Consider the following 27,960-nt stretch of genomic DNA (forward strand, 5'->3'; position numbering starts at 1 on the left):
TACGCTGAGCGGGGCAGACCGGGCAGCCGCACCACCCGCGCCGCTTCTGCGCTGCGGCTGCCCCGGGGGCCCGGCGCACGCCCCGCCGAACTCCTGCGCCCCAGGAGAACGGGCCGGGCTTAGGGCCGGGCCTAGCGGCCGCCGGGAACCACAGAGAGTTCTCAAAGAGAAGGAGAGGCGGCGGAGAGGGGAGAGACGATCGGACGTCTGCCGCTAGCCGCTCCCGAGCCGCCTGCGTCCCGGCCCGCCCAGCCTGCGGTCCGCGGACACCATGGCCGGCGAGATCGAGGATCTGAACAGTCGGGACGCGCAGACTGTCTGCGACGGCCTGGGACGCTACGAGGACACGCTGCGGGGCGCTGTCCGCGAGATCCATGTGGACATCCAGCTGTTCAAGCAGGGAGTAGGCCGGCAGGTGGAGGAGGTGCTGCGCCTCGCCAGCCCCTTGGCACACGCTGTCTCCGAGCTGCAGCAGGAGAACCGGCGCCTGCGGGTACAGCTGGAGCGCCTGTCTCGGCAGGTGGAGGCCCTGGGCCGGTCGGCGGGGCTGTCGCAGGAGTGGGTGAACGAAGCGGCGGAGAGCCCTCAGGTCGTTGGGCCCGGCTCGCCAAGGCAAGGTTCAGCCGACGGCACATTCTCCAGTCATGCCAAGCTAGCGGTCACTGGCCGGAGCCAAGTAAGCGGCCAGGGAGACGGCAGGAGGGAGGGCCAAGGGCATGTATGAACGAATGCTTCACGGGTGTTGCCAGGCTGCGTTGCCACGGGGTAATGTTTAGGGACACGGGGTTCCTCTTTTGAGGCGCGGGGTCAGTGGTATTTTGGGACGTGCTCTGGGAAATGGTTTTGGCTGTTATACTACCTGGAGATCTACCTGATTATGGCTCTGTTTGGTCAGACTGGGATCTTGGTTAGAGTGGTAGCAACCTGTTACTTTCCTGCAGTTATAAATAAGAGGAAATGGGCAGTCTTGGCTATTGATGTACGTATGTACACAAATATTTTTGTATCCTTTCTTGGACTCGAGTCTGGAGGATCCGTGTGCCAGCAATGCTGTTTGCCAGCTGGCAAGCTCACTAAGGGGAATAGCTTAGCATATAGTGGGCAATAAAGTTTTCCTAAGATAACATCCTGGAGTGAGACAGTTTTGCTGTCCAGCCACTGTCCCTCACTGCTGAAGCTTGTCCTTGAGAGGTCAACATAAGCTGTCGTGGTCTCTGTGACCTAAACTTGCACAAACGTATTCATTCCTCATGGTGATAAAACTTTGTGCAGTGTGATGGAGCATTGTATCTTGGTGCATAAAAAACCCAGTTAGTGGAAAGCCTACCTGGTACTGAGATGTTTTGTGTAATCCTTTTTCTGTGTCTGTCTCTGCAAGAAGAGTTGAGAGCTCCTGTGCAGTCCTTGATGTGAGGAGAGCACAACCAGACAGTACACTGTGATTCAGTCACATAAAACTGGGGTACCAGAGACTTGGCTTTCACAGATGACAGCCTGTTTCACATCCTCTTGGTTAAGCAAGTCTTAAGGGAGTTTTAAAACTGTTGAAGCTTAAAAAACTGGTCTGTGGTGTATCCAGGCTTGAGGTTAAAAAAGAAAAGCTTGGATATTAAATTTGCTAGAACTGGTGAGAATGAGCAGAGTCTGTATTGCATTCCAGCCCTCTTCATTCCTACTGACCTGCGAATGGGGGCATTGGGCTTCCTACCTCTGAGTAAATGAAAAGGTAAAACTGCTGTTTGATACATTGTAGCAACTGCTGCCTTTTCCCCCACATAAGGAAGGTAAGCAGCATCCATACAACTTCCAGACTGGTTCTTTTCTCTTCTGCAGGGCTATCCACACTTGCTTGTATTGCAAGGAGTAGAAGTAAGATGAGTGATACGAAAGGCACAAGAGATTGTGGTCCCTCACTTCATTTCACTCACTCCATCACCACTGTCTACGTTGTGGTGTGTACTTCAGGCTGTGAAGAGTCTTGCATCAATATTATGTCAATATCCAGCTTTAGGTATCAGTCCACATTAAAGCACAGTATGAGCTTTTGTTTGGATGGGAATCTTCCTACTTTGCTTTGAGGGTTCAGGGAAGATCACTTAAGCGCTGATCTTTCTTCAGCGCCCTCCCAACAATTTAGGTTGGAGAAGTTCCCAAGTTAGCAGAGCTGACCGAAAGGGAATTTCAGTACTGAGAACTATGGGAGATGCAGCTGCAGCTGTACACACCAAATCTGTGCAGTGAAAACATGAATTTGTGGGTCAGGTTCTTATGTGGCTGCACACAAATGGCAAAAGAGCAAGCCTTGGTTGCTGTGCCAGTCACCCAGATACTCTGTAATGAACACTTCCTGTGTTCATTACATTCCAAATATTCCTTCAGTTGATGCCATTTCTGGTTATATGACCGAAGCATTTGAAACAGAATACCATAAATGGTACTGTGTATGTTTTCAGATACACAAGTACCTATGATAAAACTGGTGACACTTCTAGTCTTAGTAAATTCTTATAGAAGTGTGAGATCTAAGAAGCAAATAATACTGACCCAGAAATAGTAGCAAATCAAGATGTGCTCTTTTGCTCCTGAAAACATTTATTGGTTCAGTTCTTTTATAGAGCGATCAATACAGAATTAATTGGATACTGAAGATTCTGAGCATCTTTGGTGTCTGAACCATTATTTTCTAATATTGCTAGATTATTGTCCTGGTAATTTCATTGGGGGAAAAAAATGAATCCAGGGAGTTCTAAGCATAGTTCAGAAGTAAGGACACAAATCTCCTTTTAATTCTAATCTGGGAAATTTCTGCTATGCTGTTTCTGTATACCATTTATGCTATTTCTGTATACCATTTAGACTGGTATACAGCAGTCTAAATGCTGGTTTAGGTGAAATTTTAAATGGCTGTTAGCCGTTCTGATTTGGCAGTATTTCTGTTATTTTGATACCAGACTTCAGATCAGGCCAGATCTTGAGAACTACTTTCACAATGGTGGAAAATAGGGGATATTTGAAAAATTAGTTTCAAAGATCTGGATCCTGGAGACGTACCTTGCGCTACTGAGCATTTACAAAGGAAGAGTTTTGATCTTTTTTTTGTTGATCTGATTTTACATTTTGACAGGAGCTTTATAAATTATTATATTTCCTTAGTTTTTGTGATTGAGCATGATGACTTTGTTAAGAGGGAGGACTAAAAGTACTTTAAGAGGGTTCTGTTTTAAAACTGTCAGAAGAGTTTCTGTATAATTTGGACAAATAGCTGCAGAGAATCTGCCTGCTATTTGATAATTTGGCTATTTGCCAGTGGTCAAAGCTGTAGAGATAGATAGCTGGCTATGACCACCTTTGAAAGTCTAAACAAGTATTACCCATTGGGATCTCTCCCTGGTGATGTGATGGCACCCAGCAGTTAGTCAGCCTGTGAGTAACTGTGAAAGACATGACTTGGGTGTGCATAATGACTTATATATTTCCAGCAAAGATTTTCAGCAAAGGGCTGAGAGAGCTGGGGTTGCTCAGCCTGGAGAAGAGAAGGCTTCAGGGGGACCTCATTGCCCCATTGCGGGGCTTACAAAAAGGAGGGTGATTTGTTTTTGTACTGGCAGATAGCAACAGGGCAAAGGGCAATGGTTTTAAACTGAAAGAGGGTGGTTTTAGATTAGATGTTAGGAAGTAGTCAGAGGGTGATGAAGCACAGGTTGTCCAGGGAAGTTGTGGATGCCCCATCCCTGTCAGTGTTTGAGGTCAGGTTGGATGGGCTCCCAAGCAACCTGACCTAATGCATGGAATCCCTGTGCATGGCAAGGGGTTGAAACAAGATGATCTTCACTATCCTTTCCGACCCAAACTATTCTATGGTTCTATAACGACAGGGAGATTACACAATCCACATGAATCACCTAGCATTACATACTCTATTTCTAAACTATCTCAACTCCTATGTTTGATAAAGAAAGTCTGTTGGTTTAACTTCTTTATTACTCTGTTATTATTATTGTTATTCTTTATTACTCTGTTATACTCCCTGCAAGTATCATTTTGGAATGGTGACATTTCAAGGTTGCTTTATCTAGATTATTTTTGTTGTTGTTTCTTTTAAATCACTTTGACATAGCCACAGGCACCTGCTGAAGCTGCTAAGAGAAAATCATTCCCTCCTGTCCATTTATATCCAGGCTTACTTAAGAAATTGTTCTATGAGAAGTACTCCTATTGCTTTTCTTCAGTGTGTTTCTAGTATGTTCATGGTGTTGATGGCTTTTCTCCAATTTGCAGGGTCAGTAACAGACAGAGAATAATTTTATTGTCTGATTAAGGGCTAAATGTGGTGCACTTCTTGCTGGTGTCTAGCAGGGTTGTTTGCATTTCCTCAAAATTTCATCATTCCCAGTATGTGATGTATCAATGATCTCTCTATATGCAAGGAACAGTGTAGAATCTTGCCTTTGTGGCAGTCAGTGATGATATTACTGTTCATCAAAGTGAAGCATCAATTTCACCTGTCCTATGTAAGAAGAAGGGGATGTACTTCTCCTAGATAAACAGCATTTCTAGAGACAGGGATGTGTATTGTGACCCTTGTGGTAGTTGGTGGTTTTATGAAAGACACTGAATGACTGAAATCTCTCATTTGAAAGAGAGTAATATAATTTGTGTCTGTAATTCTTCTAGAATTTGACCTTTTTGCAGACAAAATCTTGAAGACATAGCAGACATGCACCTTAGAGGTTATAAGAGCAAGGAAATATCAGTTTTGGGTTTTTTTTCTAATCTTGTGATCTGGAGCTTACTTTTTCTGAATGTGTTGAATTTTCACTACTGGCTTGTGATAATTGCAGCTTCTGGTTATAGATCTCCAAAGTGTAACTTCTTTGCAACAAAGGAGGAATTCCAGCAGCCCTACAACTATGGAAAGTATTATCATCCTCCATTATGTGGAGATCTCTGAGCTACACAGAGATCAGTTCTACAAGCAAGCTTGGATAAGGCATCCAAAATATTAGTGTTAACTTTCTTTTCTTCCATTTCACCGGTTCTTGATTATGTTGTTGTCATATGAGTTGTACAAATGATTACTTATTATTAAGTACAGATATATGTAGTTATCCCTTTGCATTTCATAATTTATGTAACCAGCACTGACAGAGTAGCATTGCTAAACACACGGGTTTGTCACAAGCTTGGCATCTCCAAAGTGGATTTCGAAAGTACTTCAGCCTGATACTAGTAAATGCACATCAGAATCTGATCCCGAATCCTCCCACTGTTCTATCAGCATGTGGGCCTTCTTCCCCACCCTCCAGCCTGGTGTCAGTTTTCTTCTTGGCACTGTTAGCCAAACTGTAGCAGTCAGGTTTGCATGAAATAAGGTAATGCAGCACTTGTCATTGCATTCAAAAGCCAGTTCAGTGTGTAGAATGCTACGTGACCTTTGCAATGACCATGTCATTTGACAGTTTTACTCGCCCACACCTCCCCAGCTTATAAAAGCAGATTGATGTTTACAGCCTACACAGGTATTCCTTACATTCAGGTCATAATAGCTGACATGAATGGTTAAACAGTTCTAACTGTATATCATGGGTACATTATAGGGAGCTTCATTAGCTATGGTTTACATTTCAGTTCTGGATATGGGCAAAAATTGTTGACTGGGATCTCAATTGCACTAAACGCAGCAATAGAAGTTCTGAACCCTTGATTCTGCATGTTTTCTATAATTAGTATTTGTTGTAATTTTCTCAATCCTGGCAGTTACTGATAATCGAGCTTATTCATGCACAGTACCTTTTTCTTGAAAAATACTAAAGTTTCAAAACAGATTTTTTTTTTTTTTTTTCAGATATCAAAACATCTGAACACAACTATGCAGTCAATGAAACCTTTTGTGGACAGTGTATTGGAGAATTTCTCTCTACTACTTGTAGCTGTTGCTTCTTGGAATCTTAACTGCAGTACTCATGTATCCGTGAAGCAGTTTCTTCTTCCTTTAGATACATAGCCAAAAATCACATAGTTCCTCATGGTTTAACACGCCCCTTTACACCCCAAAAACCCCAGCCCAACCAGCCAAAAAACCCAATCAAACAAACAAAAAAACCCAAAAAAACAAGACCACAACCTCCTACTAAACCCATGAAAAAAATCCTGGGTGATTTTTCTGGAATTACAGTGACAGATATTATGAGGAGAATTTATGCTTTTCCCAGAAGAAAAGCTATCCTTACAGAAGTTACAGATTATAATATGTAATGTCCTAGGATTGGATTTACTTTGTAATGCTTGTACAGCATGTTTTCATAGTGTAATTTCTTTCTGCAGCAAAGAGAAAAAAAATGCAGAGCATTATTCTGTGCAATTTCAATCAATTTCTCCACTGTTACACAAAGTCTTCTGTTTATCACCATCACAGTAATGGTGATACCTTTATCTAACAAAAGATAATACCTCCTAGGTGCTTGGGGTCCTTTAAAGACAAGCGTGTGAAGGTTGGTTTAAGTTATGCATTGCCAATGCTTCATTTGCAGGCTCAGGTCCTGGGGTTAGGTAATTGTTCCCTTCTTATTTTGTGGTCACTTGCATAAGGAAGACCTGTTCTTGGCAGGTGTTTCTAGATATTCTTCTCAGTTTTGCTGCTCTTTGAAATTTAATCGTCATGTCTGCTGTCTGTTCTGACAGAGCGTAGACCTGGAAGACCACCAGAAACCTGAGTTTAGAAGAGTTTTTAGTTCTTCCATCATTGAAAATGGGCATCGATCTTCATCATCAGGTAGGAACAAGGCATGAAATGAAGTAGCACTGCTTGAAAAATACCTGATCTTGGCAGTCATAGAGCAGGTCTCACATTTTGGAAGGGTTAGAATCTGCTATAGTTTCAGGATAGATATTGTCCTGTGGCACCAACACTTTATTTCATAATTAGGAGTTTAACTTTTAAACTTTGGCTTTACTGTTAAGCATGAACTAAGGTGTTTTGTAAGTTAGAGGCTATTACTGCTGCATTAACTTGAGACACAAGCAATAAGGCCTGCTATGCTGGGTGCCATTGTAGCCTTGCATCCCAAAACATCTTGCTAGTCACCCGTCTGCTTCCATCATCCTTCAGTGTAGGACAGACTTACCATCTCCACTTTAGAGAAAGTCATACAGTGTTTCATAAAACCATGAAAAGAACAAAAGTGCTGCTTCCTTAACCAGGGCAGGAGATTGGGAGCGAGAGCTGTGCAGAGGAAGAGAAGCTTACCAAATCCAAATGCTAGTATATTAATGATCTGATGACATTGTTCCTGACATTGACGTAGTGTAAGTGCGATGACTGCAAGGATCACTTGCACTAGGGTTGTTTCTGCCACATTTATGGTACAATGTTTCAGAGGGGAATAAGTCCAATGACTTGCAAAATAAAGTTGTTGCATGGACACTGGTTTGTAACTTTGTTACAAATCTGCAAACAAATTCACTTCCTCTCCCCCATTTTTTTATTCAGGTCAGGCAAAAGTTGCCCATGAACTGACTTGTTTTCAGATGTCAGAATCGTCTCCCCCTGAAGCCCATGCCCCTGCAGTCACCTTACAGATGCCCCATCTTCCCGTTACTGCAGTAACCAGGACATCTGAGAAGTTTTCAGGAGAGAACATCTGTCCAACAGGAGCAACTAATACATCTTTTTGCCTGCCGGGACAGGGCAAGAGCACAAATGCAATGGGAGTAAAATCTTCCAACCAGCCAGGTAAAAGAGAGAAAAATAATTTGCTGGAGCTGCACCCTGTTTCTTTTCTTCAACTGGTGCTATGAGTATTGTCCTGTCACCTAGTGGTAAATATTAAATCTTGCTTCTATGGCTATATATCCCATTGTGGGACACTCCAGTTTGGAATAATGTGGGTCCTAGCTGGAGGTTTTGGATGTAATCTGCAGAGAATTTTTGTGCCCAATGTAGTTGTGTTTTTAGTGAAGCATATTTTACAGCAGTTACTGAGTTCAATAAGTTACTAAATCTCTTAAACATGCCCAGCTCTTTTAATGAAATTTGTAGACATTTTTAGTGCTTTGAGACTGGAGGCTCTGTGAGAAGTTAGGCAGATATTTGGCTAAGTTAGATATTTGGCTAACATGTTCCAATAGTCATTTGGAGGAAAGAAGGAATGACTGACAGCAGTCTGACACATACACACATTAAAGATTGCAGAATCTTAGTTATATTGAAACTGAGTTTAAAACGAAAAAAAAAAAATCACTGAAGCTATTCATCCTTGGCTATGATACTTATGAATTGGACTACATATATTGGTCAGAAATTACAGAAGGAGACCAGATGGAATTGGTAGTAAAAGATTATTTTCAGATTATTCTTTCAATTTTTGTCTTATTAAATCTGAGAATGCAGCAAACACTTCCTTTGCCTTTTTTTTTTTTTATTTTTTTGTGCTGCTACAGTGAAGAACTGGAATTCAATTACAACGAGAACAACAGATTCATCTGCCACTGGAGGTGAGTGCTCCTGCCTGCATGCCCTTATGCAACAAAAATTGAGAGAGATTTCATGCTTTTTGGGGGTTCAGGTCTGAGCATGTAGTTTTGGTCTGTGGGTGCACAGTAATACCAGTATTGCTAACAAGTCTGTATGCAGACTCATACAATCGTGAACACTTGTTTTACTCCATCAGCCTTTCTATCAGTTCAAAGTGAGGTGTACTTACCGTTATTTGCATGGTGATGTATGTGTGTACTATTAGGCAATCTCTGCAGTGGAAATCATAGGTGCCAGAGAAGTGTGTCAGGCAGACAGCTTGAGCAGTGAAGATTTCAGCTGATCAAGTGAAAACTGTGACTGTATACAAGGTAATGGCAGTGGAAAAGTGGTGTGCCCATCCATGTATATTGAAGCAAATGAGTTTGAGCAAGATAGGAGTCTCCTTTGTAATATGAATGTGGCAAAGGATAAGATGTTTTAAGGATTTCTGATCTCAGTTGAAATAGATGAGTTGAGCTCTCTCCAAAAGTACCTCTGATTGCTGTCACCAAGATCTTACTGTCTGCACAATGTACTGGCATTTCACAGTGGTCCTAAGTGTTTATTTAGCAAAATATGTAGCCCTTCCAGAATAAGGATCACACTCCTCCTCATCTGAGAGCATCTGAGATTTGCATAAATATCTGGCAATTGTTAGTGGTCACAAATTTGTCACACCTGTAGGCTGGCATCTACCAGTGTGTTTTACATGAGAAGTGTACTTGATCTGGATCACTTCTACAAGAACGGGAGAATTCTGCATTTTCAGAGAGTGACTTAGATAGTGATCAGGTTGGATTTCTATTAAGATGCCAGCCCTTTGTGTAAAAGGAGTGTTCAAGAAATTAGTTGCTGAACAGGTTTTGGCTTTAGTACATTAAAACTGGGCAAGACGCTCCACTGTTTTGCAGCTATAGAGCATTGCTGGAGTCCAGAGCTGAGCCCTAAGGGGCAAAGCATAAAAAGTAGAACCTCAGGGGTGGATGGAGGAAGATGCAAAGTTGGTTTTAAGCCACCTTGGCAACTTTGAGTCTGTTCTACTTTACAAATGAAAACGTCTTCCTTGTAGAAATTAGATAATTTAAATTATGCACTCAATTACGTTAAACTCCCCAGGGCTTGTCTGCTAGAATGACTTTTGCAAGCACCACTTTTTCCTTTAACAGAAATGTCAGTGGCAGTGTGCCTTCCTCTGAGGTGTACACAAGGGCCTGAAGTGATCTGATCTGAGTGCGGTTTTATCAAAAACATCCTCTGTTTTATTACACTATCCTCACTGCAGTGCAACAGTTTTACAGAAAAATTCAACTGCTGGGGAAAATTCTTCCCCAGCTTGATAGCTCATATAGGCCTGCAGCTTTACCGTGTGGTGACTAAAAATCAATGCGTACCTATACATCAGGAAAGCACATGAGGAAAGTTTCTGCACTAACGCATCTTTTCTGTTTTTATATAGAGAATGCTACTTCTGTCACCAAGTCTGTCTCAGCTGTGAACTACGGGCTGTGTAGTGGAGCCAAAACTGGTGAAAGGTATGCATTTTTCATGACATTTTGTTAGGCCATTGTTGTCAATATAGTCTCAACAGACAGGTGCTCTGCTGACTTGGAAAAAAGGTGAGTCCCAGATGCTGTATTTTAAGCATTGGATGTATAATTGTCAATTAATCTACTTGCCCCATAATCTCTTACATTAACATAGGTAGTTCATTTAATATATGTAATATGTCCATCAACATGTAAATGGGCATATTCCTCTTAACCACACGTCTACTTTCAAGGAATAACCAATCAATGGCTACTGGAATAATCACACTTTCTGTACTAAAACCATCCTAGTGATATACTGTACATAGTCATTTTCATTCAACGCGGCCGTGTATATACATACCCTGAATGTTCTCAGGTGAAACATACCAGGTTATTTATTGATTGTACTTATGGGAAATCAGCAACCTGCTGTATATATCATGCTAAATGTCTAGTTTGAGGACCAATCATTCCCCCTAAACCCCCTGCATGACTTGCTCTTTTGTGCCTCTGATTCCTATATCAGGGCCATATCCTGGTTAATCCTCACATCTTTCTTTTCACCAGACATCTAGTAGGTTGTACATCAACATCACACCTGCGATTACAGCTTTGGATAACCTTAGCACATTGGGCTCTTTTTTGGGGAAGGCTTCTTCAGGCTGACCCACCAGTGCACCAAAGAACAAGAGTCACTGGTGCTATATTTTAAGCCCATTAAAGGCTGTGAGCTTTTAGATGAGAAAGGACAACCTTTTATAGAGTAGTTTCAAGTTGACCTAATGGTGGATTTCCACATTGTTTTAGTCTTAATCAGTAAGACTTCCAGTGCCTGATAGTGGTGGATTTTTGTTAGGAGGAAGAAGCTGTTGGGTCCTTTGAAAACAGTTTTAAAAATACTCATATGTATTGAAATTAGTACTTCGGGCTTATTTTTGGAAACCAACATATGACTGCCATCAAACATCCTTAGTTTGGCTAGCCTAGAGTTTAATTTGTAGATAAATGCCTTGCTCAGGACTACTACAAGTTCTTTATTTACTCAGTTGCAGTTGCTTAGTAGAGGATTACACTGTATCACAATTATACCTGGCATATACAGACATCCTTAGCATGCAAAATACTCATCAAGAAAAAAATGGGAGAGAAGAAAGTTTAAATCTCTTAAATTAGGCTTGTATCTGCCTTGAAAACAATCTCAAATTACGTATTACGTTTCTTCCAAGCTAGTTCCAACATCAGCGCTTCAGTATTTGAGTCATGATATGCTGAGAACCCTAGAGAACTTGGGGTCATACCTGACCTCCATCTGTACCAGAAATTAATGTGTGACACTGATGTCATTGTTCTTTGCCTGTTTTCCCCATCTCTGTGATAGGGAATATCTCCAAATGTAGTGTTTGGCTTACTTCATTAATGTTCATGAAGTAGTATATGGCTCAAACAAACACAAACTAGAATATAATCCTATATTTCTCAATCAAATTAACAGCTTGCAGTCAGTAAAGCAACACTGACAGAAGCTCAGAATTCTGTGCACTGTATGCGAACATTTCAGAAGTATTTCCTGAATTACTCTTCAAGTTTCATTTTAAAAATGTCACAGCCTCCAGGAACCCTGAAGTTGGAAATCAAAGGGATTTAGTGCTCCAGTGTGGCCATAATGTTTTTTTGGTCTTCTTTTTTCTTGAAGGTTTTCAATTGTTTTTCTGCCCAGTGCTACGAAGTGCTTGTGGCTTGTCCAGCTGTGTCTTATTTGTAACAGTACCTTAGGGGCTTCTATACTTAAATGCTGTTGTGTGTCAATAATAATTTTACTTGTACTAAATTGCTTTTGACTCATGCTGGTCCTCTTGAAATGGATCTTTTGGAAGGTTTAGAGACAACAATTGAACCTTTATGCTAGCTCTTGTCACTGCAGAGAGTTACTCTTTTGTTTACCACATACTTTTCATGTCACATTTCTCCAGTGCTGATGACAGTTACTGTGATGCGACCCCCAGCTCTCACTCCCCTCCTCCTACTGTACATCACCAAGTTGAACGGAGGCGAGAATTGGTGCGGTCTCAGACGCTCCCACGGACTACAGGAACACAGGCCAGGAAAGCACTTTTCGAGAAACTTGAACGTGATGGAAAGTATGTCATAGTCCTTGTCTCCAGAATGGTTTGTTAATGGGAAACTAATTTGTCAATTATTACAAGCAGAGTAGAGCTGGATGGGAGAACTCTCTCTGTGTAGGATTTGGAACTAAGGGACGATATGAGGTCACTTGGAGTTTCACTGACTTTACAGACCAAGCCTTGGAAATTCACAGTTACAGATTCCTCTGACTTTGGAGTTGTTCAGCTGAAGCAGCAGGTGCCTTTTACAGGAAAGATTTCTGTGAAAGTTGCCTTCTCCATCATTATAGGAGGCTGCAAATATAGAGACTTTCTGTTGCCATTCATTGAGGATCAAAAGTATGGATGCTTCCTCATGGTAATATGATTTAAATAAAAGAGGACTTGGAATTCTGGGTTTAGTTTAATAAAAATAAGTTTTTCTTGCAGGACCAACAAGCCAAGGTTTCAGCAATATGTTTCTCAAATATCACCTGGACAGGGGCTGACCTGGGCAAAGTTGCATAGATGTTCCTGATAAGTAGGTTTAAGTTTTTCTAGAATGTAATTTAATCTAGTCTCTGTTAATTTTCCAGAGGAAAAGGAGAATCCAGAGCTAAGCTGAAGAGGTCGCTGAGTTTTGGGGTTGCCAGCGCTAGCAGCATTAAACAAATTCTGTTAGACTGGTGCCGCTCAAAAACCATAGGATACAAGGTGAAGATATGATAGCACTTTCATATATCTCTTTTTTTTCAGGACAATTTGCCAAATTCCATGCTCAAAAGGTGAATGTAAAATATGCTAGAGAATGAGTTAACTTCCTCAAGGTCACCAATTTTTGTGTGGCAGCACTTCAAGACAGTCAGTGATAGCATGAATGAGATTCTATATGTCTATTAAAGTAATGCATTAGTGTTTTCCTGAAAGTCTACCTTTTTGTGATTACGTATATAAATTTCAGTACACACTCAGACATTTTGTTTTTCTTACTTGCAGGCTGTAATTTTTGCATTCACATTATACATGACAAGTTCTGAATACATAGAGACTATCTTGCTACACACAGGCCAAAGTACTCTCTTAGTATTTAACAAATTAATTTGTAGTAAATGGTTGAGTTTGCATCACACTGTGAGCAAATTTTTATGAGGCAGCCTCAGTATAACTAAAAGAATACAGCAGTTGAGATTTTATTCATTTTACCTGGCCTTAAACTGCAGTTGTCAAAGAAATATATAATTTTTTTTCTAGGGATTTTTTTTGTGTGTGTGTGTAGTATGTTTTTCAATGTTAATAATGTGCATAATTGTTGCTAAACTGTACATTATATTATAAATAAGCAGAACTAATTAAAATTACGGTTAATTGCTTACCAGAAAAGCTGGGGCTTGAATTTTATATGATGGGGAAGCAGCATGAGACAAGAGCAAAAATATGTTTCTTTTTGCTGTGGCATTTGAAGGTAACAACAAGAATTTTTTATAAGAATCAGGTTGTGCAGTAGGTATGACTTTTCCTATATTTCTACCTATCTGTGTATAAACAGGTATTGAATTGGGCAAAGCAGGCAAACATAGTCTTTATCTAGTGTTATTCACAACCACAAAATGAACTGTTCTTTAATTTTAAATCCTCCATTGGGTGATTATGGTTATATGTAAGCAGTATCCTTAGTTTCCACAGATACTGAGCTGCTGCATTGGGCTTGCTCACTGATGTTGATGAGATTCTTTACAGTATTTTCAGTAGGCTTTGGATCAGGGACCTTGACTATGTGTTGGCTTTGCATCTGGGTATTTCAGGCAAAAAGCTTTTATTGCTGAGTGTACCATTTTTTTCCCAGAATGTCAACAATGAAATGGATATACAAAGATGGGAAGAAAAAAATAAAGCCTGTGTTCTTGCTGGTGGGAAAGAAGGATAGAAAACTTCATTGAAGAAAAGTAGCTGTTCTTATTTGTTCGCCTATGCTGCATTAATGTGTACTTTTTTCCTCATGACAGCACATTGATCTCCAGAACTTTTCCTCAAGCTGGAATGATGGGATGGCATTCTGCGCTCTTGTGCATTCTTTCTTTCCGGAAGCTTTTGATTATAATAAGCTTGACCCAGCTAATCGCAAGCAGAACTTTGAGCTGGCCTTCACAACAGCTGAGTGAGTACATTAGCTCTCTGTGAAGTGCTACCTGTTCAAGTCTAATGCACTTGAGCAGCAGTGAAGAGTTTAATTATTATTCTTTTTGACTCTGTATTGATGCCTTGAGAGGCTAGCTAGAAGAGAGGCTAGACAGTTTTAAAGGAATAAAGTTGGTATTTATTAAAAAGGCCTTCAAAGAATACACCTTGGGCAGTACAAGAGCCTGGCTGAGGCTACACCCAAGATGGATGATGGATCACACATTTTCACACTTTTGTAAATTTTGGTCCATTTACATGTTGGGGTTAATTGTCCAATTATAGCTTCAGGTTATGAAGTCCCATCCTCCCAGATTGCTCTCCTCAACTTGCTGTTGTTTACACTTTTTGGGCCTGAAGCTGCAATGGTGTCCTTGGTTCTTGGGCTGGAAAATAATTGTTTTGTCTGACTGAACTGTGAGGAGAACTTGCTAATACTTTATATGAAGTTCAGAGTTATATACTAATGTAGTACAGAATCTGGATAATATGAAAGCTAAGTCTTAAGGCATGAGTATTACTAGCTTGCATGTATCATGCCAAAAAAGATAGTAAAGCTCTGTAGAGAGAAAGCATAGAACACCTGGGAGACATGACCTCTGACTGTACATTACTTTGCTTGAAAAAGAACGATGGTTGAATTCAGTGTAAGTAGAGATCAAGGCTGAGAGCTTCTCAGTATCTCAACCTGGTAACTGCATTTCTGAAAACAGGCAGAGCTAATACCCCCAGTCACACGATCCAGATTATTTTTATGCCTGTATAGCAGGCAATTAAATGCTAACTCGTTTGTTAAAGTCATTATGAATGGGAACTTGCCAGTCAGAAATAGTAACCTTTCTGAGCTGGTATCAACATGATTCTTATGGTAAGACCTCTCCATGTGGTATGCAGCTTGGTTGGGTACACTTTTTCCAAATGGTAACAGGCAGTAAGAATACATGGCTAATGTGGTAACTCAAAGAATTGGATTTGCCATTCACCATTCAGAAAAAACCTTTCCATTTTCTTCCCATAATGTTGTTTCTCCTTACTACAGCCTCTAGCAAAGGAATTAATTTGGGATGTAAAAGTGGTTTTGTAAGTACGCATATATGTATATATAAAAAAATTTCGTTGCTTGTCAGTGAGTTGAAGGAGATTCTATGATACTTTTAGATGATTGATCGCTAGAAAACTATCTACAACTCTCATAGGAAAGCTACAGTGTTCTACCTCAGTTTATGTGAACAGTGAGCTTAGGGGAGAACAAAAGACACCACAAACACAACACTAAGAAACACTATGTAAGATCTATCTGCAGAAATTACTATTCATAGCTATGACTGCCTTTAAACTGATTTATTCAAGTGCCAGTAAAGCCTATTTTCTCCGTTATTGCTGTTCACCCTAGTACTAGCTGTACTGATAAAATTGATTCCTGCCCTTGTGATTTTTCATCTTAAGCCTCTGCAGATCTGTTCCTTTCCGCTGGTCCAGATCACTCACATCTTGAAGATATTGGGGGGCGGGGGGATGGAGTGGAGAAGAAACAATTCACAGCCACGTGGGCCTTCATCAGCACGTCTCATCTCTTTCTGAGTTTTTCCATTATTTTGGAGCTCCCTCTATATTAACAAAAAGCTGAGACATGGGCAGAGTAGTGCGAGATTGGGCTACATGCTACAGATACAAGCAAAGTGAATGATAGTGAAAAAAGACCCGCCCCTCCAGAGCTTTAGATCAGATCTCAGTATAAAGCAAGAGAGAGAAAGAATAGGAATATTCCATGGTCATAAAAATAACAATGTCCAGCCTGACCCTGCTCAATTCATTCTGAAACGAAATGCATCCGATAAACCTCAGGATTTCTTAAATGTTCCAGTGATGCTCAAATCAGAGCATCAAATGTATCTTGGAAGCAGTTACATAATTCTTGATTTGCTGTATCTGTTTTATTGTTAATACAGGAAAATGGCTCACTGTGACCGTCTGATAGAAGTGGAAGACATGATGGTGATGGGTCACAAGCCAGATCCCATGTGCGTCTTCACCTATGTGCAGTCTCTGTACAGTCATCTACGATGTTTTGAATAAAACCATTGACACCTCTCCAGCCAGAAGGGTCAAGTACAGCATGCTAACAGGAAGAGTGACATTTTGCAAATGGAACACAGTATTATTTCTTGCTTTTTACTGTCTCTTTGCTTACATTCAGCTGTGTGGCTGGCTGACTAAAGTATTGCTGAGCAGTGACCTGAAGTGTAGGTCACATCACCATGTCAGTAATACAGAAAGAGGTTTGAAAAAGACAAAAAGACATTGGCAAAGACAAATATTATCATTTTGATGCTAGTAGTAAATTGGATTTTTAGGATTTTTATATTTAATGATCACAGGAAGAAAATATGCTTCTCCTGTCTCTGTAAGGCTGGGGAAAATTTTATGCAGTGATTCTGCTATGAAGGTGTTCCATCTTCAAATGCAGGTAAAACTCCAGAAGATAGCACCTTCAGTTTCACTTCTCTGGTGAGCAGAGTTTAAAAGAAATAACAGATGGACAAGGAAAATTCTGTTTAGAAACCTAGAGTACTCAACCACTAGGGCAATAATGCCTCTCCTCCAACCCTACTCCTCCACTCCAGCATACACACACAGAAATCAAACAGGCATTGTTTTGTTCTTTTAAAGTATAAAGAGAGCATAACTTTTTGTCTGACGAGTATGGTGACAGATTACTTTTACAAAATGGCATTTGTCTGGAATGGTCAAATCTCATGGTATTTGCTGAAAGGCTCGCTAAAGCCTCTACTGGCAGTCCTGGATTAATTTTTGGTAAGAATAGCAACAGCTGGGACTGTTCTTTTTCTGAGATTGTGTGCTTGCATAGTTTAGGATTGCAGGGAAGGTAGGAGCTAGCAAGGTACAAAATCCTTTAAACAGATGTAATAGAAACAAGCCTGTAACATGCTTTTACGTGGACTTAAGAGGAGAGCAGCTCTTCAGTGTAGACAGGACTGAACTCTTTACAACTTGTTCAGCATAGATGCTGATTTGGAGGTAAATGAACAATACACAAAAAATATATATGAAAAATGTGTGAGTTTCAAAATAGCTTCAAAAGCCTTTCACTAGTTTCAGTTTTCAGTTAAATTAGCATTAAAACCACAGTACAGTTAAATTATTCCAGATATTCTGGACTAAAAAAAGCCTTCTAAAATGATTTCTTCCCTAAGAACAGGCTCATAGAAAGTAAAAACTGAAAGCCACAAGTCCTCTGCTCGTGCTAGAGAATGTTTTTTAACCTGTCCTTGTGCTTTTTGTAGATATTTAGAAAGATTAACTTGGTTCTGTATTGATGACCATTTATAATAAAACACATCAAGCATTCTTCAGATTTATTGCATCTTTTTAGAATGATGTGACAGATAACCAAGTAAAATCAGTGGAAACAACACAGAGCTTTTACTTAAAAGATTTTTGTTCTAGTCATAATTCTGTGTGTTCTGAATTTCAGTTAAAAAATACATAAGTTCAATTGCATTTGAAATATGAATTTAGTTGTCTCCCTTTCTAGTCAAGTTCACTTAAGAAACCATGAATGAAGAAGCAACTGCTTTGTTAGCATGTAAGTGCCATTGACTTCAGTTTTTTACTTTGTTTTTAATGACTATAAATCTGAGGAGTAAGTGTGCACCTGTAGCTCTACCAAATGTATTGTAAGGGTAAACACATTGTACTTATATTTTGGAGGAGTTTGGATTAAGCATGATGAGAAATCTGTCCAAAACTGGCATACAGAATACACCTATTTACATTCTTACAGTGGAATACTTTTTATTGAGTAGCAGAGCCAAGTTCCATCATAACTACCACAAGAGGGTCAATACTGGCTTAATAAATCACATTCCTTCACAGTCCAAGGTCACAGATGATTTTACTGTGTGATGTGAGTGCTGAAGAGACAGGTAAGGGCTTGGCCAATTCAGACTTAATAGCATATAATTATATAAAGGAAGTTTTAGACGGTAAAATTATTGCAAATTCACCAGGGCATAATCTAGCTTGTTTTTGCAGCTCTTCACAAGGTATCTGTACAGGTTTTCTAAAGTCTTCCCATTTCGGAGAGGTGATGGTAAAGATACCTGCCACCTGTTTGCAGGGAAGTGAAAGACTGCAAGCTGAGTTGATCTATTGATGGTTTGTGTGTAAGGGTTAGTGCTATGACATACTTCTAGAAAAACTGACAGCTTTGTGTATTAAGGGGTCTGCTCTATATGAATAACTTCACCTATTTGATTGTATGATTAAATTAAAATTAAAGTATATAACGTATGCCCCCAACTGATTTTTCAGTATTTTTATTTAAAAAAAAAAAAAGCAGAGCATGTGTGTATATATGACAGTGTGTTTAGCATGAATGATAAAGGAACAGTCTAGTAAGTCGGTATAGTATATATTTTACACAAATGGACTGTTTCTTAACTTTTCTAATGTTTCTGTATTATGTCTAAAAGTATATCTATGGTTGCTTATTGACAACTTGATCCTACTTCTAAAGTCTAAATCAGTTTGTTCTGTGCAACATTTTCAAGATTATGTCAGCAGAGACATCATCTACTGTTTAAGACTATGCTTCCCACAGCGGGAAATTGTTCTCTTTTGAAGTGTAATACGTGGATGAATGTCTTTCATCACTTCTCCCTTTGTGTGATATTTTCAATAAAGTGTTTAATCTAAACATATGCTCAAACCCATGCAAACTCTTTTATATGTATTTTAAATATATGTAATTACATATAAAACTATCCCAAAGGTTCATCACTGTATCATTAATTTAAACCTGGCCTGGCTTACAGAGGTAGTTTTAAAGTGTCCAAAATAAAAGATGGGATTGCTTTGTGTAAGATGCATTTGAAAGCCATTTTTAGTTATGCTAAAATATATCTATGTCTACATAAAGCCTCAGAGGAGTTAACATAGAACCACAGAATATTCTGAACTGGAAGGGACCCACATTGAGTCTAACTCTTAAGTTGATGGCCCATATGGGGCTCAAACTCACAACCTTGGTGCAGTTATAGCACCATGCTCAAACATACTGAGCCAATAGTTTGAACTGGAGGGGTCTGATCACTGTGGTGGAGATCTAGTCCAATTCCCCCCTGCTATAAGCAGGGATGTCCAACCCAAATCATTCAATGATTCTGATTTCAGCTCTATCAGATTGCTCAGAGCCAAGCCAAAAACTGACCTGAAATTTTTCCAGGGATGGGCACCTCTCTGGGCCACCTGTGCCAGTATTTTGCCACCCTCATTGTAAAAAATTTCTTCCTTTTATCTGGTCCAAATCAACCTTTTTAGTTTGAACCCTTAACCCTTGTCCTGTCGCTACAGGCCCTACAGAAAAGTTTGTCCCCATCTTTCTTAGAAGCCTCCTTTAAGTACTGAAAGGCTGCAGGAAGCTCTCCCCTCAGCCTTCTGCAGGCTGAACAGCCCCAGCCCTCTCAGCCTTTCTTCAAAGATTATTTTGGACACTAGTGGAACACCAGAGATCAGACCTATTATGTTAGTCTGCTTTTCAATTTCAGCAACATTGAAAGAAAGCAGTTGATGATGCTGCTGTATGAGCTCGACCTAGAGAATTCTCCTACTTCAATACAGTGGCAGCAGCTTTGCTGATTGATTCTCTGATGAATAAGACTATCTATGGTATTTTTCATGAACCCAATAAGGAACATGGCAACATACTTAATTTAGACCTAGTCTCGTTACTTCTGGTTGGTTAGACTCCTCCACAGAAAACGTAAGATTTTTCCAGACTAAGAACGTGGCCATTTCACAAATAGTGGACCCATTTTCTACATCCAGACAAAATTCACAAGTTTAGGGTTAGGAACCGCTTCTTTGTAAAACCCTTTTTAAAGGCATTACGATGGAATGCGGTAAGCGAGCTCGTGTTAGCTTACCCCTGCTGCTGTGCAGAAGAGGACTTTTTCATCCACCCGTACCTGGGCGCTTACAGGTGCCGTGAAAAGGTGATGCCGATGTTCGCGCTCCTCCTCCGCTCTCCGCTCGTTAGCTCGGCGAGGGGAAGGGGCGGGGCCGGCGCGGGGCCGGCGCGGGGAGGGGCGGGGCCGGCGCGGGGAGGGGCGGGGCCGGCGCGGGGAGGGGCGGGGCCGGCGCGGGGAGGGGCGGGGCCGGCGCGGGGGAGGGGCGGGGCCGGCGCGGGGAGGGGCGGGGCCGGCGCGGGGAGGGGCGGGGCGGGGGCGGGGAGGGGCGGGGCCGGCGCGGGGGGCGCGCGGTGGGGCCGTCCGGTGAGCGCAGCCCCGACGGCCGTGGAGCCGTTTCGTACCCAGTAAGTCGGCAGAGAAAACCATCTGAGGTAAAACTAAAGCTTTCCCTTGTAGTACAGTTCATATTGCAGGATCAGACGTAAATTTCATATTAACAGTTTAAAAGGAAATTGTCTTTTACTGTAGCTGGCATTGATGAACGGATTTGCGGTTCGTAGCTTTAATTTGTGGCAGTGTCGCTACAATCTGGGGCGGGACAGCGTGAGATGCTGGGTTTTCAGATCAAAACGGCATGAAGTCTCACAGTAACGTCGTGGAGAACCATCACTGGGGAGTTCCTCAGCTTTCAAGGTGACTGAGCATGTTTTCAGAAACATGACATTCTCTCTGCTCTACTTCTTTTTGACCAGTTACTTCTTTATCATTTTGTGATCTTTTTGAACATTGTCGGGTTTCACTCTGAGAAACTCTGCTCTGACCTAAAATACAGCAGAGCTATATGGAGGGGACACAACTGTACTATCTTACGTCATGCTCTTCATCTCCTTCATCTTCTCTGTCTGGCTCCCAGTATCTTTTCTCCCAGAAAAGAATATTGTTGACACAAAGATGGAACATACAACTAAGGATATTTTATGACTGACATTTTAGACAGCTAGATGCTTAATGCCATCTCTTATTTGCTTTCACAATCTTTATGCATTTCTATAACAAATCAATTCAGAATTATTGTCCGCAGCTCTGGGAACTATAAAAAAATAATATAGAGTGAACAGGTGTTTTTTTTCCAGATAAATCTTAACAGGAAGTACGTGAAGTGAAGCACCACTGGCTTGTGTGTGCTGTGTCTCTTCCTCCTGTGCTAGGCTGCTAGCAGTGGTAGCTACTGTAGTTCCTCCCACAGCAGCCAGTTTGTTTGCCTTCCGTGCAGCTCGAGACACCTCCTGCAATATTTAGTCAAACGTTTAAAAAGAAACTGCTGCTGCTGAGGAGATTGAGGCTGAAAGACCCTTCCTAGGGAAGGGGAACTGAGGACGTGGAACTTTGCCAGGCTTTCAACTTCAGAGCAGTTCAATCAAGGAGCAAGATCAGTTGAGAGGTGTGAGGGAGAAGGAAGTTAAGGGTAGCTGTGCTGAATGGAGTGTGGGCACAGCTTTGTGTTGCTGAGGAGCAGCTGTGTGCATTTGGGCTCAGGAGGTGTCTCAGGAACACTGGATGAGCATACTGCAAGAATAGGAAAATTTATAATCAAACTACTTTGCACAAATTCAGGGCATTGGTTTCACTCTCCATTAAATAAGTGTCCTCAGTACGCTTTGTTCTTTGTTCTACTTTAGTCCATTCTGGACTTTCCCATTTCCTCATTTGCCTGCTGAATTTTCTTCTTCAGATTTTCAGGTCCCATTTAGGTTTGGTGTTTGTTTTTTGTTAGGTTTTTTGTTGTGTGGTTGTGGGTATTTTGGTTGATTTAGGTTGGGTTTTCTTTGGTTGTGGATTTTTTTTTTGTTTGTTTGTTTTTTTTCCTAATTGTCATTTTAAAAAAAAAATCACCTAATCAAACATTGGAACAGGCTGCCCTAGGAAGTGTGGGATTCTCATCCCTGGATGTGTTCAAAAGGCATGTGGATTTGGCACTTGAGGATATGGTTTAGTGGTGAACACAGCTGTGCTACATTAACAGTTGGACTCAATGTTCTTAAAGGTCTTTTTCAAACTTAATAATTCTATGATTACATTTCTTTTTACAGTCTAGATTTTATCCATCTCTCCAGCCAAATTCTTGAAAGGTGTTTACTTCTCCAACCTCTGTGAGGCTATTTATCTTTTATATTTTTTTGCTTTTCTCTTGTTTTCTGTGATTGCTTGTTTAGTAATTCCATCCTCCTCCACAGGTCTCCTTTCCCTTCTCCTTCGTATTGCGTAGACCATCTTTTCCTGTCAGTTCCAATTCTCTTTTCACAAATTCCACGCACAAATTCTTCTGTTTCTTCATTCTCCCACTCCAAACACAACATGTTCTTCCCTACACATCAGCAAAGACTTGGGAAACTTTGAACAAGAAATCTATTCTTTTGATATCGGTGTCATTTTGCAGGTAAAAAGAAAAAAATACTTCTCATCCTTATAGAACCTGTCTTCTCCCCTTCTTGCTTTGGCAGTGAAGTAATATGTTACGTTACGTTACGTTACGTTACGTTATATCTCATATCATGTTAATAATTTCTGTTTTCAGGTTCCATATTCCAAGAACTGACCTGCATTATATCTAGAAACTTTCCAAATAGCAATGGCCAGACTGTTGCAAGATCCATCTAAATTTCATCCCTCAGAATGGTACATTGCAAACAATATGCAGCGTGCTAGTACAGAGTCCCAGAAATCCAGGTCAGAATGCATGATAGCTGAGAGTTGGAGGCTGGTGGATGAAATAGAAAAGACAACTCAAAAAACCCAAAGTGACGTCAACAAGAAATTAGGTAATCCCATGTCTTCAGCAAGGGTCAAGATGTGTTATCTGTGCTATATGTTCAAGAAGGACTTAGCAAACTAGTTGATAATGAACAGGAGTACATGTCAGTGCCATGCTTGTTGATGTCATGGAAAAATCAAAAATATTTTATAAAATATTTTGAGGCATACTCTTTATTTTTATAACAAAACACACAGAAGTCTATTTTAACCAAACCCCCTGACACAGGGTTGCTAAACTGTTTCCACACAGACCACAGCACTACAGAATTCCACTGTAGAATATGTCTATTCTTAGCCATACCTAAGATCTGAGCTACAGTCCACTTGCTCATAAAATGGGCCCATATTAATACATGTTTGTTATTTTGATTTTACAGAGCAGAGACGGGAAGAAATAAAATTCTGGAAGCAAGAATTAGATAACAAGCTGGAACAAATTGTTCATGAGACAGAGATACTGTTGACTTTCAAGAACAGGCTGGAGAGAGCTTTGGAGGGCTGCAAAGAGCCACTTGTAATTGCCCAAAAGTGTCTCTTGTACAGGTGAACATTCAAGGAGAGAAAAAAAATCTAGATAGTGAACCTTTAACAAATAAGAAAACTGTTTTCTGCAAACTAAACTGCAAACTAAAGGCCCATCTCTCTTTGCACTGCAGTCTGATTTAGGTGTTAAAACACTGGGGAAAGCAGAATTTCATTATCTTCTGTCAGATGCAGGCTTTTGAACAATGTGGCTGATGACTTTTCCTTTTTTCATGTAGGCAGAGGCGAGTTGGGATTGACTTGGTGCATGATGAGGTGGAACAGGAACTGGTGAAGGAAGCTGAAGTCCTCCAGGGGATTATTGCTTTACTTGGACGTACCTTGGAACAAACAAATGAGCAAATCAGGTGCAGAGGCAAAGAGCATAATAGAACACTAATTAGATGAAAATTAATACAGCCATAATACTGAGAAGTTGTAGGGTCAGGCCAAGCACAGGTCCTAAGTTATTTTCAATGGTAAACAGTAGCAGGAGGTCAGTCCTAATTCATACCACTCAATCAGTAATTGTGAGAGGTTCTGCATGTAGAATACAAAGTACTTGCACTTGATCCTTGGTCTTCTCATGATCCAGTCCTGTGCCTTTAATTTTAGCAAGAATTGTACCAATTTATAGAAAGGTAGCTTCATACTGTACATTATGTGACTTGACAACTAAGACTTCATAGATGAAAATTTCTGTAACAGCATTTGAATTTTCCGAAGCATGTATGCATGCATATTAAGGACACTTGTGAGTGCCTACACTTTGTCTTAGAATTTGGTTGTTTCTTTTCCTAGACAAAACCGTTCAGCAAAATACAACCTGGAAATGGATCTGAAGGACAAATTCACAGCTTTGACGATTGATGATTACTGTGCTAGCTTGACAAATGACACTCCTCATATTATATATGCTGAGAATGCAATGAAACTAGAAGCCAAGTAAGTAGTTCTTTAGTTCAACAAACATATAATTATACAGATAATATGGGCTGTCCCAGTAATAGCAAGATTCATTTTGTGTAAAACAGGCTTTATCTTTTTGCCATCTAGTTGTTTCTTTCTGTCTATCACTTTTGTATCTGTGTAATATGTCTGTGAAATAAGCCACAATAATTATGATCCCAGTGAACTGTAGTTTTTTAAAAGTTTTTGAAGTTCACAGTTAGCTAAGGAAGAAGTTCACATACTGCTTAAACATAGAATAGGTTTACTTAACTTCTTTCCTCTCCCAGGGTGTCCCAGTGGGGAGAATCCTGGAGAGTGAGTTTCTGACTCAGACATTAACCTGTCAAATGTGCCCAAATGGGTTAGTTAGTGTGAAAGGTTTAAATGGAAAAATAGCTACCACAGAAAAATGGGCTGAAAAGGGGAACTATATTGAGAAAGCAATGTGTGTGAGAGCCTCAGAAAGTTACTGTTGCTATGCAACAGCTGGCAAACTTGCTATGCCAAGAGGCTGCCAGCCCTTGCAGCCAGCACATTGGCATGCATCAACAACAGGTTATGTAACTCAGAAAGCACCCAGGGTGGTGTTGCCTGCTGTGCAAATGACAACTACAACTTTATATATCCACTCAATGAAGCAAAGAAAGAACCCTCTGAGGAACTTTCCAAGCATCTGCCTGCAAGCCACAGCTGCATGAGGATGACCCTCTAATTCTGGGGATACAGTTGGGGCTGGGCTTCTAAACTATTGTTCCAGGCAGGTACTGTTATACTGTTGTATAGGTGAACTGTGTGAGAGAATGACTGTGTAAATAGCTACTTGCTATTAATAATAACAACTTTATTAATGAAAGATGTTCTAAGAAATATTGGTTATTATGTGTGTTTCCCACCACAATAGTTCAATCCTTAGCCAGGGGAGAAGAAAATTATAGCAAAGTTGCTCTATGACTCGAGCAAATTTGTTTTCATCTGACTCTCATCTACTTAATTACAAAATGATAGTGACAGACACGATTGTGACATTCTTTTATATCAATAGAACCCCCAGGACATGTTACACTTAATGAGATGTGCAGTTAAAGTATTGCTTTTTTCTTGATTTTGTGGCATAATTACAGATTTATGAAGTCATAAAGGGATTGATTCTCTCTGTTGGTGACCTTTTATCTTGAATCTGTTTCAGTTTTGTTAGCCCTGAGGACTGGATAGATTTCTCAAACATAAACGTTGAAAAGGCTGACAAGCAGCGAAACAATTCTTTGGCACTGAAGGCACTTATTGATGGCATACTCTCACAGACAGCAAATGACATGCGCAAGCAATATGAGATGGTTAATACTGCTTTTAGAAATAGGATAAAGGAAGTCAAGGATGCCAAGCACAAGCTAGAGACACTTCTTGCAATGGTAAGTCATAGGGGACAGTCAGTAAAAAAGTGGAAACACTAGGCTTGGGTCTACCGGTTTTCCCAATCCAGTGGGTTGCATTTATCTGCCACATTTTCCTTTTTGTTCCCTTCTCCCTCCTCCGTAAAAGTCATCTTAGATTTTTTTTTTCTCAGCTCTGTGTGCACCACCACAGAGTTGAATTTCTGGAGTCACTCATTCAATCTAAATGTTGCTGTAGCCATCATTAAAGTCAGAATTTTCCTTGTGATTTTTAGTTGCATGGGGCTCCTATAGCTTTTTCAGGATTTTTATATAAGAGCCTGATAATTGATAAAAGGATGGTCAATGTGCTCAAAATTTGACACATGAAAACTGAGTATTAATGTTAAAAATTAATTGCTGAGCATTAATTTTTGGGTTCACCCAGAACACTGTCATCTGCTTTCCAATGAAAGAATCATACTCCTGGCAATATTTGCAAAATATTATTTGATGAAATAACAACATAGGGAGTGTTACTGTGATTGTTACAACTACTAAAGATGATGATGATTTCACACACTGCAAGAGGCATTGTGCAGAATTTCACATTCACAAATTTTGATTTGTTAAGGTAATGGATGAGACTGCCTCGCAGGAGAAGAACATTGCAGCCTTAAAGAAGGCAATTGCTGATAAGGAAGGACCTGTAAAAGTGGCTCAAACCCGCTTGGAAGCGAGAAACCATCGTCCCAATGTGGAACTATGCTATGACACAGTGCACAGCAGCCTGATGAGTGAAGTTCAAGAGATTACCAAAAATATTCAAAGGCAAGTGGAAATGATGCAAGAGGAAAATCTGTAGTATAGATTACTGGGTTAATTTAATCTGCCAGCATGACAATGGGTCCCAGCTATTCTCCCTGAAAAGCTGGAAATTGCTTTTCTCTCAAGGGCAGGACACTTTAAGGGAAGGTAATGGATAGACTTTAAGGGAAGACAATGGCTATTGTCTCTATGAATCCTTTTCCATCTTTTTTTTCTTGCTCAGAATTCCTAGTCCTTATGAGAAAAAAAAAAAAAACTATCCATGTTTTCAACTAATGCCTGCCTCTATTTTCCTTAATAGATTAAAGGATGCATTGGCACAGGCTGAGATAGAGCTGAAAGGCCTGAGCCGCCGACAGCTTTCCTTGGAGGAAGAGATCAAGGTCAAGGAGAATACATTGTACATTGATGAAGTGCTGTGCATGCAAATGAGAGAGTCTCTTTGCATAAACAATTACTGAAGTCATCATACTGGGAGACTGTGCTCCAAAGAACCAGCTCCTGCTGAAATTTTATTGGCAAACTTCCAAATTTATTGGCTTGGCTCAATGCTGTCTAGTTGTGCAAGGGAATTAAAACAGACCTAGTACAGCTATTTGTTTCATATGTATAGTACATTCATTTGTTTCTATGCTCTAAAACATTTGCCATCTTCTACTTGGCAATAAAATTCCAGAATAGTGAGAAATGCCCCTTCTTCCATGTTTTTCTCATGTGTAACCAATGATATCTTTTACCATTGAAAGGTGTTGAAAGGCAACTGTGTGGAAGCTAGAGCAGGAGTGTCCTCATAAATCACTCAATAGAAAGCTGGGCAAGTGGGAGGGATGTCACTGTTGGACACAAAATGATTCACATGGATGCAGCTCAAAGTGTGGTGAAAAAAGTTTATTTGTTCTTTCAGTATTTATAGGTTTTCGACAACAGCCAGGGATTGGATAGTCAGGTTACCACCTTCCCAACCACACTGGCTGTGAGAGATGTCCATCAAAAGGCACATCTTTAATGGAATGTATAAACACCTATGTTTATAGTTACTTCCCTGGGAAAGTGGCTAGAAATTATGAAAACAATATCAAAAGGCCTGATTCTCAGGGTGACAGAAGGATGTCTCTCAGAACGGGCCATGCTATGCTTTGTTTTTATCTTAGCATCTGCTGCTAAGAACTAGACAGTATGGCCAACTTAACAGGACCTAACTTATCTAAGTGATAAACTAGA

General features: G+C 40.4%; 2 protein-coding genes across 8 annotated transcripts; both read left to right on the forward strand.

Moving 5' to 3' along the window:
* The first annotated feature begins 70 nt into the window (after positions 1-70).
* On the forward strand, positions 71-19,057 carry SMTNL2 (smoothelin like 2). Of its 2 annotated transcripts, XM_014254991.2 has the most exons (10): positions 71-676; positions 5,846-5,965; positions 6,682-6,772; positions 7,490-7,732; positions 8,440-8,493; positions 9,972-10,047; positions 12,015-12,182; positions 12,743-12,860; positions 14,150-14,301; positions 16,271-19,057. In XM_014254991.2, exons 1-10 carry the CDS (start codon positions 272-274, stop codon positions 16,395-16,397), a joined length of 1,554 nt encoding a protein of 517 aa, XP_014110466.1. In that variant the 5' UTR covers positions 71-271; the 3' UTR covers positions 16,398-19,057. The 2 variants fall into 2 exon arrangements, with proteins under 2 accessions (XP_014110466.1, XP_005525695.2); XM_005525638.3 differs by lacking the exon at positions 5,846-5,965 and having other exon boundaries at positions 84-676.
* A 1,535-nt stretch (positions 19,058-20,592) lies between these two features.
* TEKT1 (tektin 1) lies at positions 20,593-27,427 on the forward strand. 6 transcript variants are annotated; one of them, XM_088066331.1, is made up of 9 exons: positions 20,629-20,685; positions 20,815-20,947; positions 22,830-23,073; positions 23,446-23,611; positions 23,830-23,958; positions 24,392-24,535; positions 25,728-25,950; positions 26,546-26,742; positions 27,041-27,427. In XM_088066331.1, the coding sequence occupies exons 3-9, from the start codon at positions 22,884-22,886 to the stop codon at positions 27,198-27,200; spliced, it is 1,209 nt and encodes a 402-aa protein (XP_087922457.1). In that variant the 5' UTR covers positions 20,629-20,685; positions 20,815-20,947; positions 22,830-22,883; the 3' UTR covers positions 27,201-27,427. The 6 variants fall into 6 exon arrangements, with proteins under 6 accessions (XP_087922458.1, XP_087922457.1, XP_087922456.1 ...); XM_088066330.1 differs by having other exon boundaries at positions 20,642-20,658; positions 20,783-20,947; XM_014254907.2 differs by having other exon boundaries at positions 20,652-20,685; positions 20,763-20,947.
* Positions 27,428-27,960: the final 533 nt, after the last annotated feature.

This window comes from Pseudopodoces humilis, chromosome 23, assembly GCF_049639895.1.
Source record: "Pseudopodoces humilis isolate 2021_Gansu_Grassland_sample_001 chromosome 23, ASM4963989v1, whole genome shotgun sequence".
Classification (NCBI taxonomy): domain Eukaryota; kingdom Metazoa; phylum Chordata; class Aves; order Passeriformes; family Paridae; genus Pseudopodoces; species Pseudopodoces humilis.

What these genes read in the sequence shown, in the direction of transcription:
- SMTNL2 (XM_014254991.2), top strand. Translation starts at nt 272, where the DNA reads ATGGCCGGCGAGATCGAGGATCTGAACAGTCGGGACGCGCAGACTGTC. An exon ending in GCATCGATCTTCATCATCAG is followed by an intron (nt 6,773 to 7,489) that starts GTAGGAACAAGG and finishes TTTTTTATTCAG; the next exon opens with GTCAGGCAAAAGTTGCCCAT. An exon ending in GGAGCCAAAACTGGTGAAAG is followed by an intron (nt 10,048 to 12,014) that starts GTATGCATTTTT and finishes ACATTTCTCCAG; the next exon opens with TGCTGATGACAGTTACTGTG.
- TEKT1 (XM_088066332.1), top strand. Translation starts at nt 22,884, where the DNA reads ATGGCCAGACTGTTGCAAGATCCATCTAAATTTCATCCCTCAGAATGG. An exon ending in TGACGTCAACAAGAAATTAG is followed by an intron (nt 23,074 to 23,445) that starts GTAATCCCATGT and finishes TTGATTTTACAG; the next exon opens with AGCAGAGACGGGAAGAAATA. An exon ending in TAGAGACACTTCTTGCAATG is followed by an intron (nt 25,951 to 26,545) that starts GTAAGTCATAGG and finishes TGATTTGTTAAG; the next exon opens with GTAATGGATGAGACTGCCTC.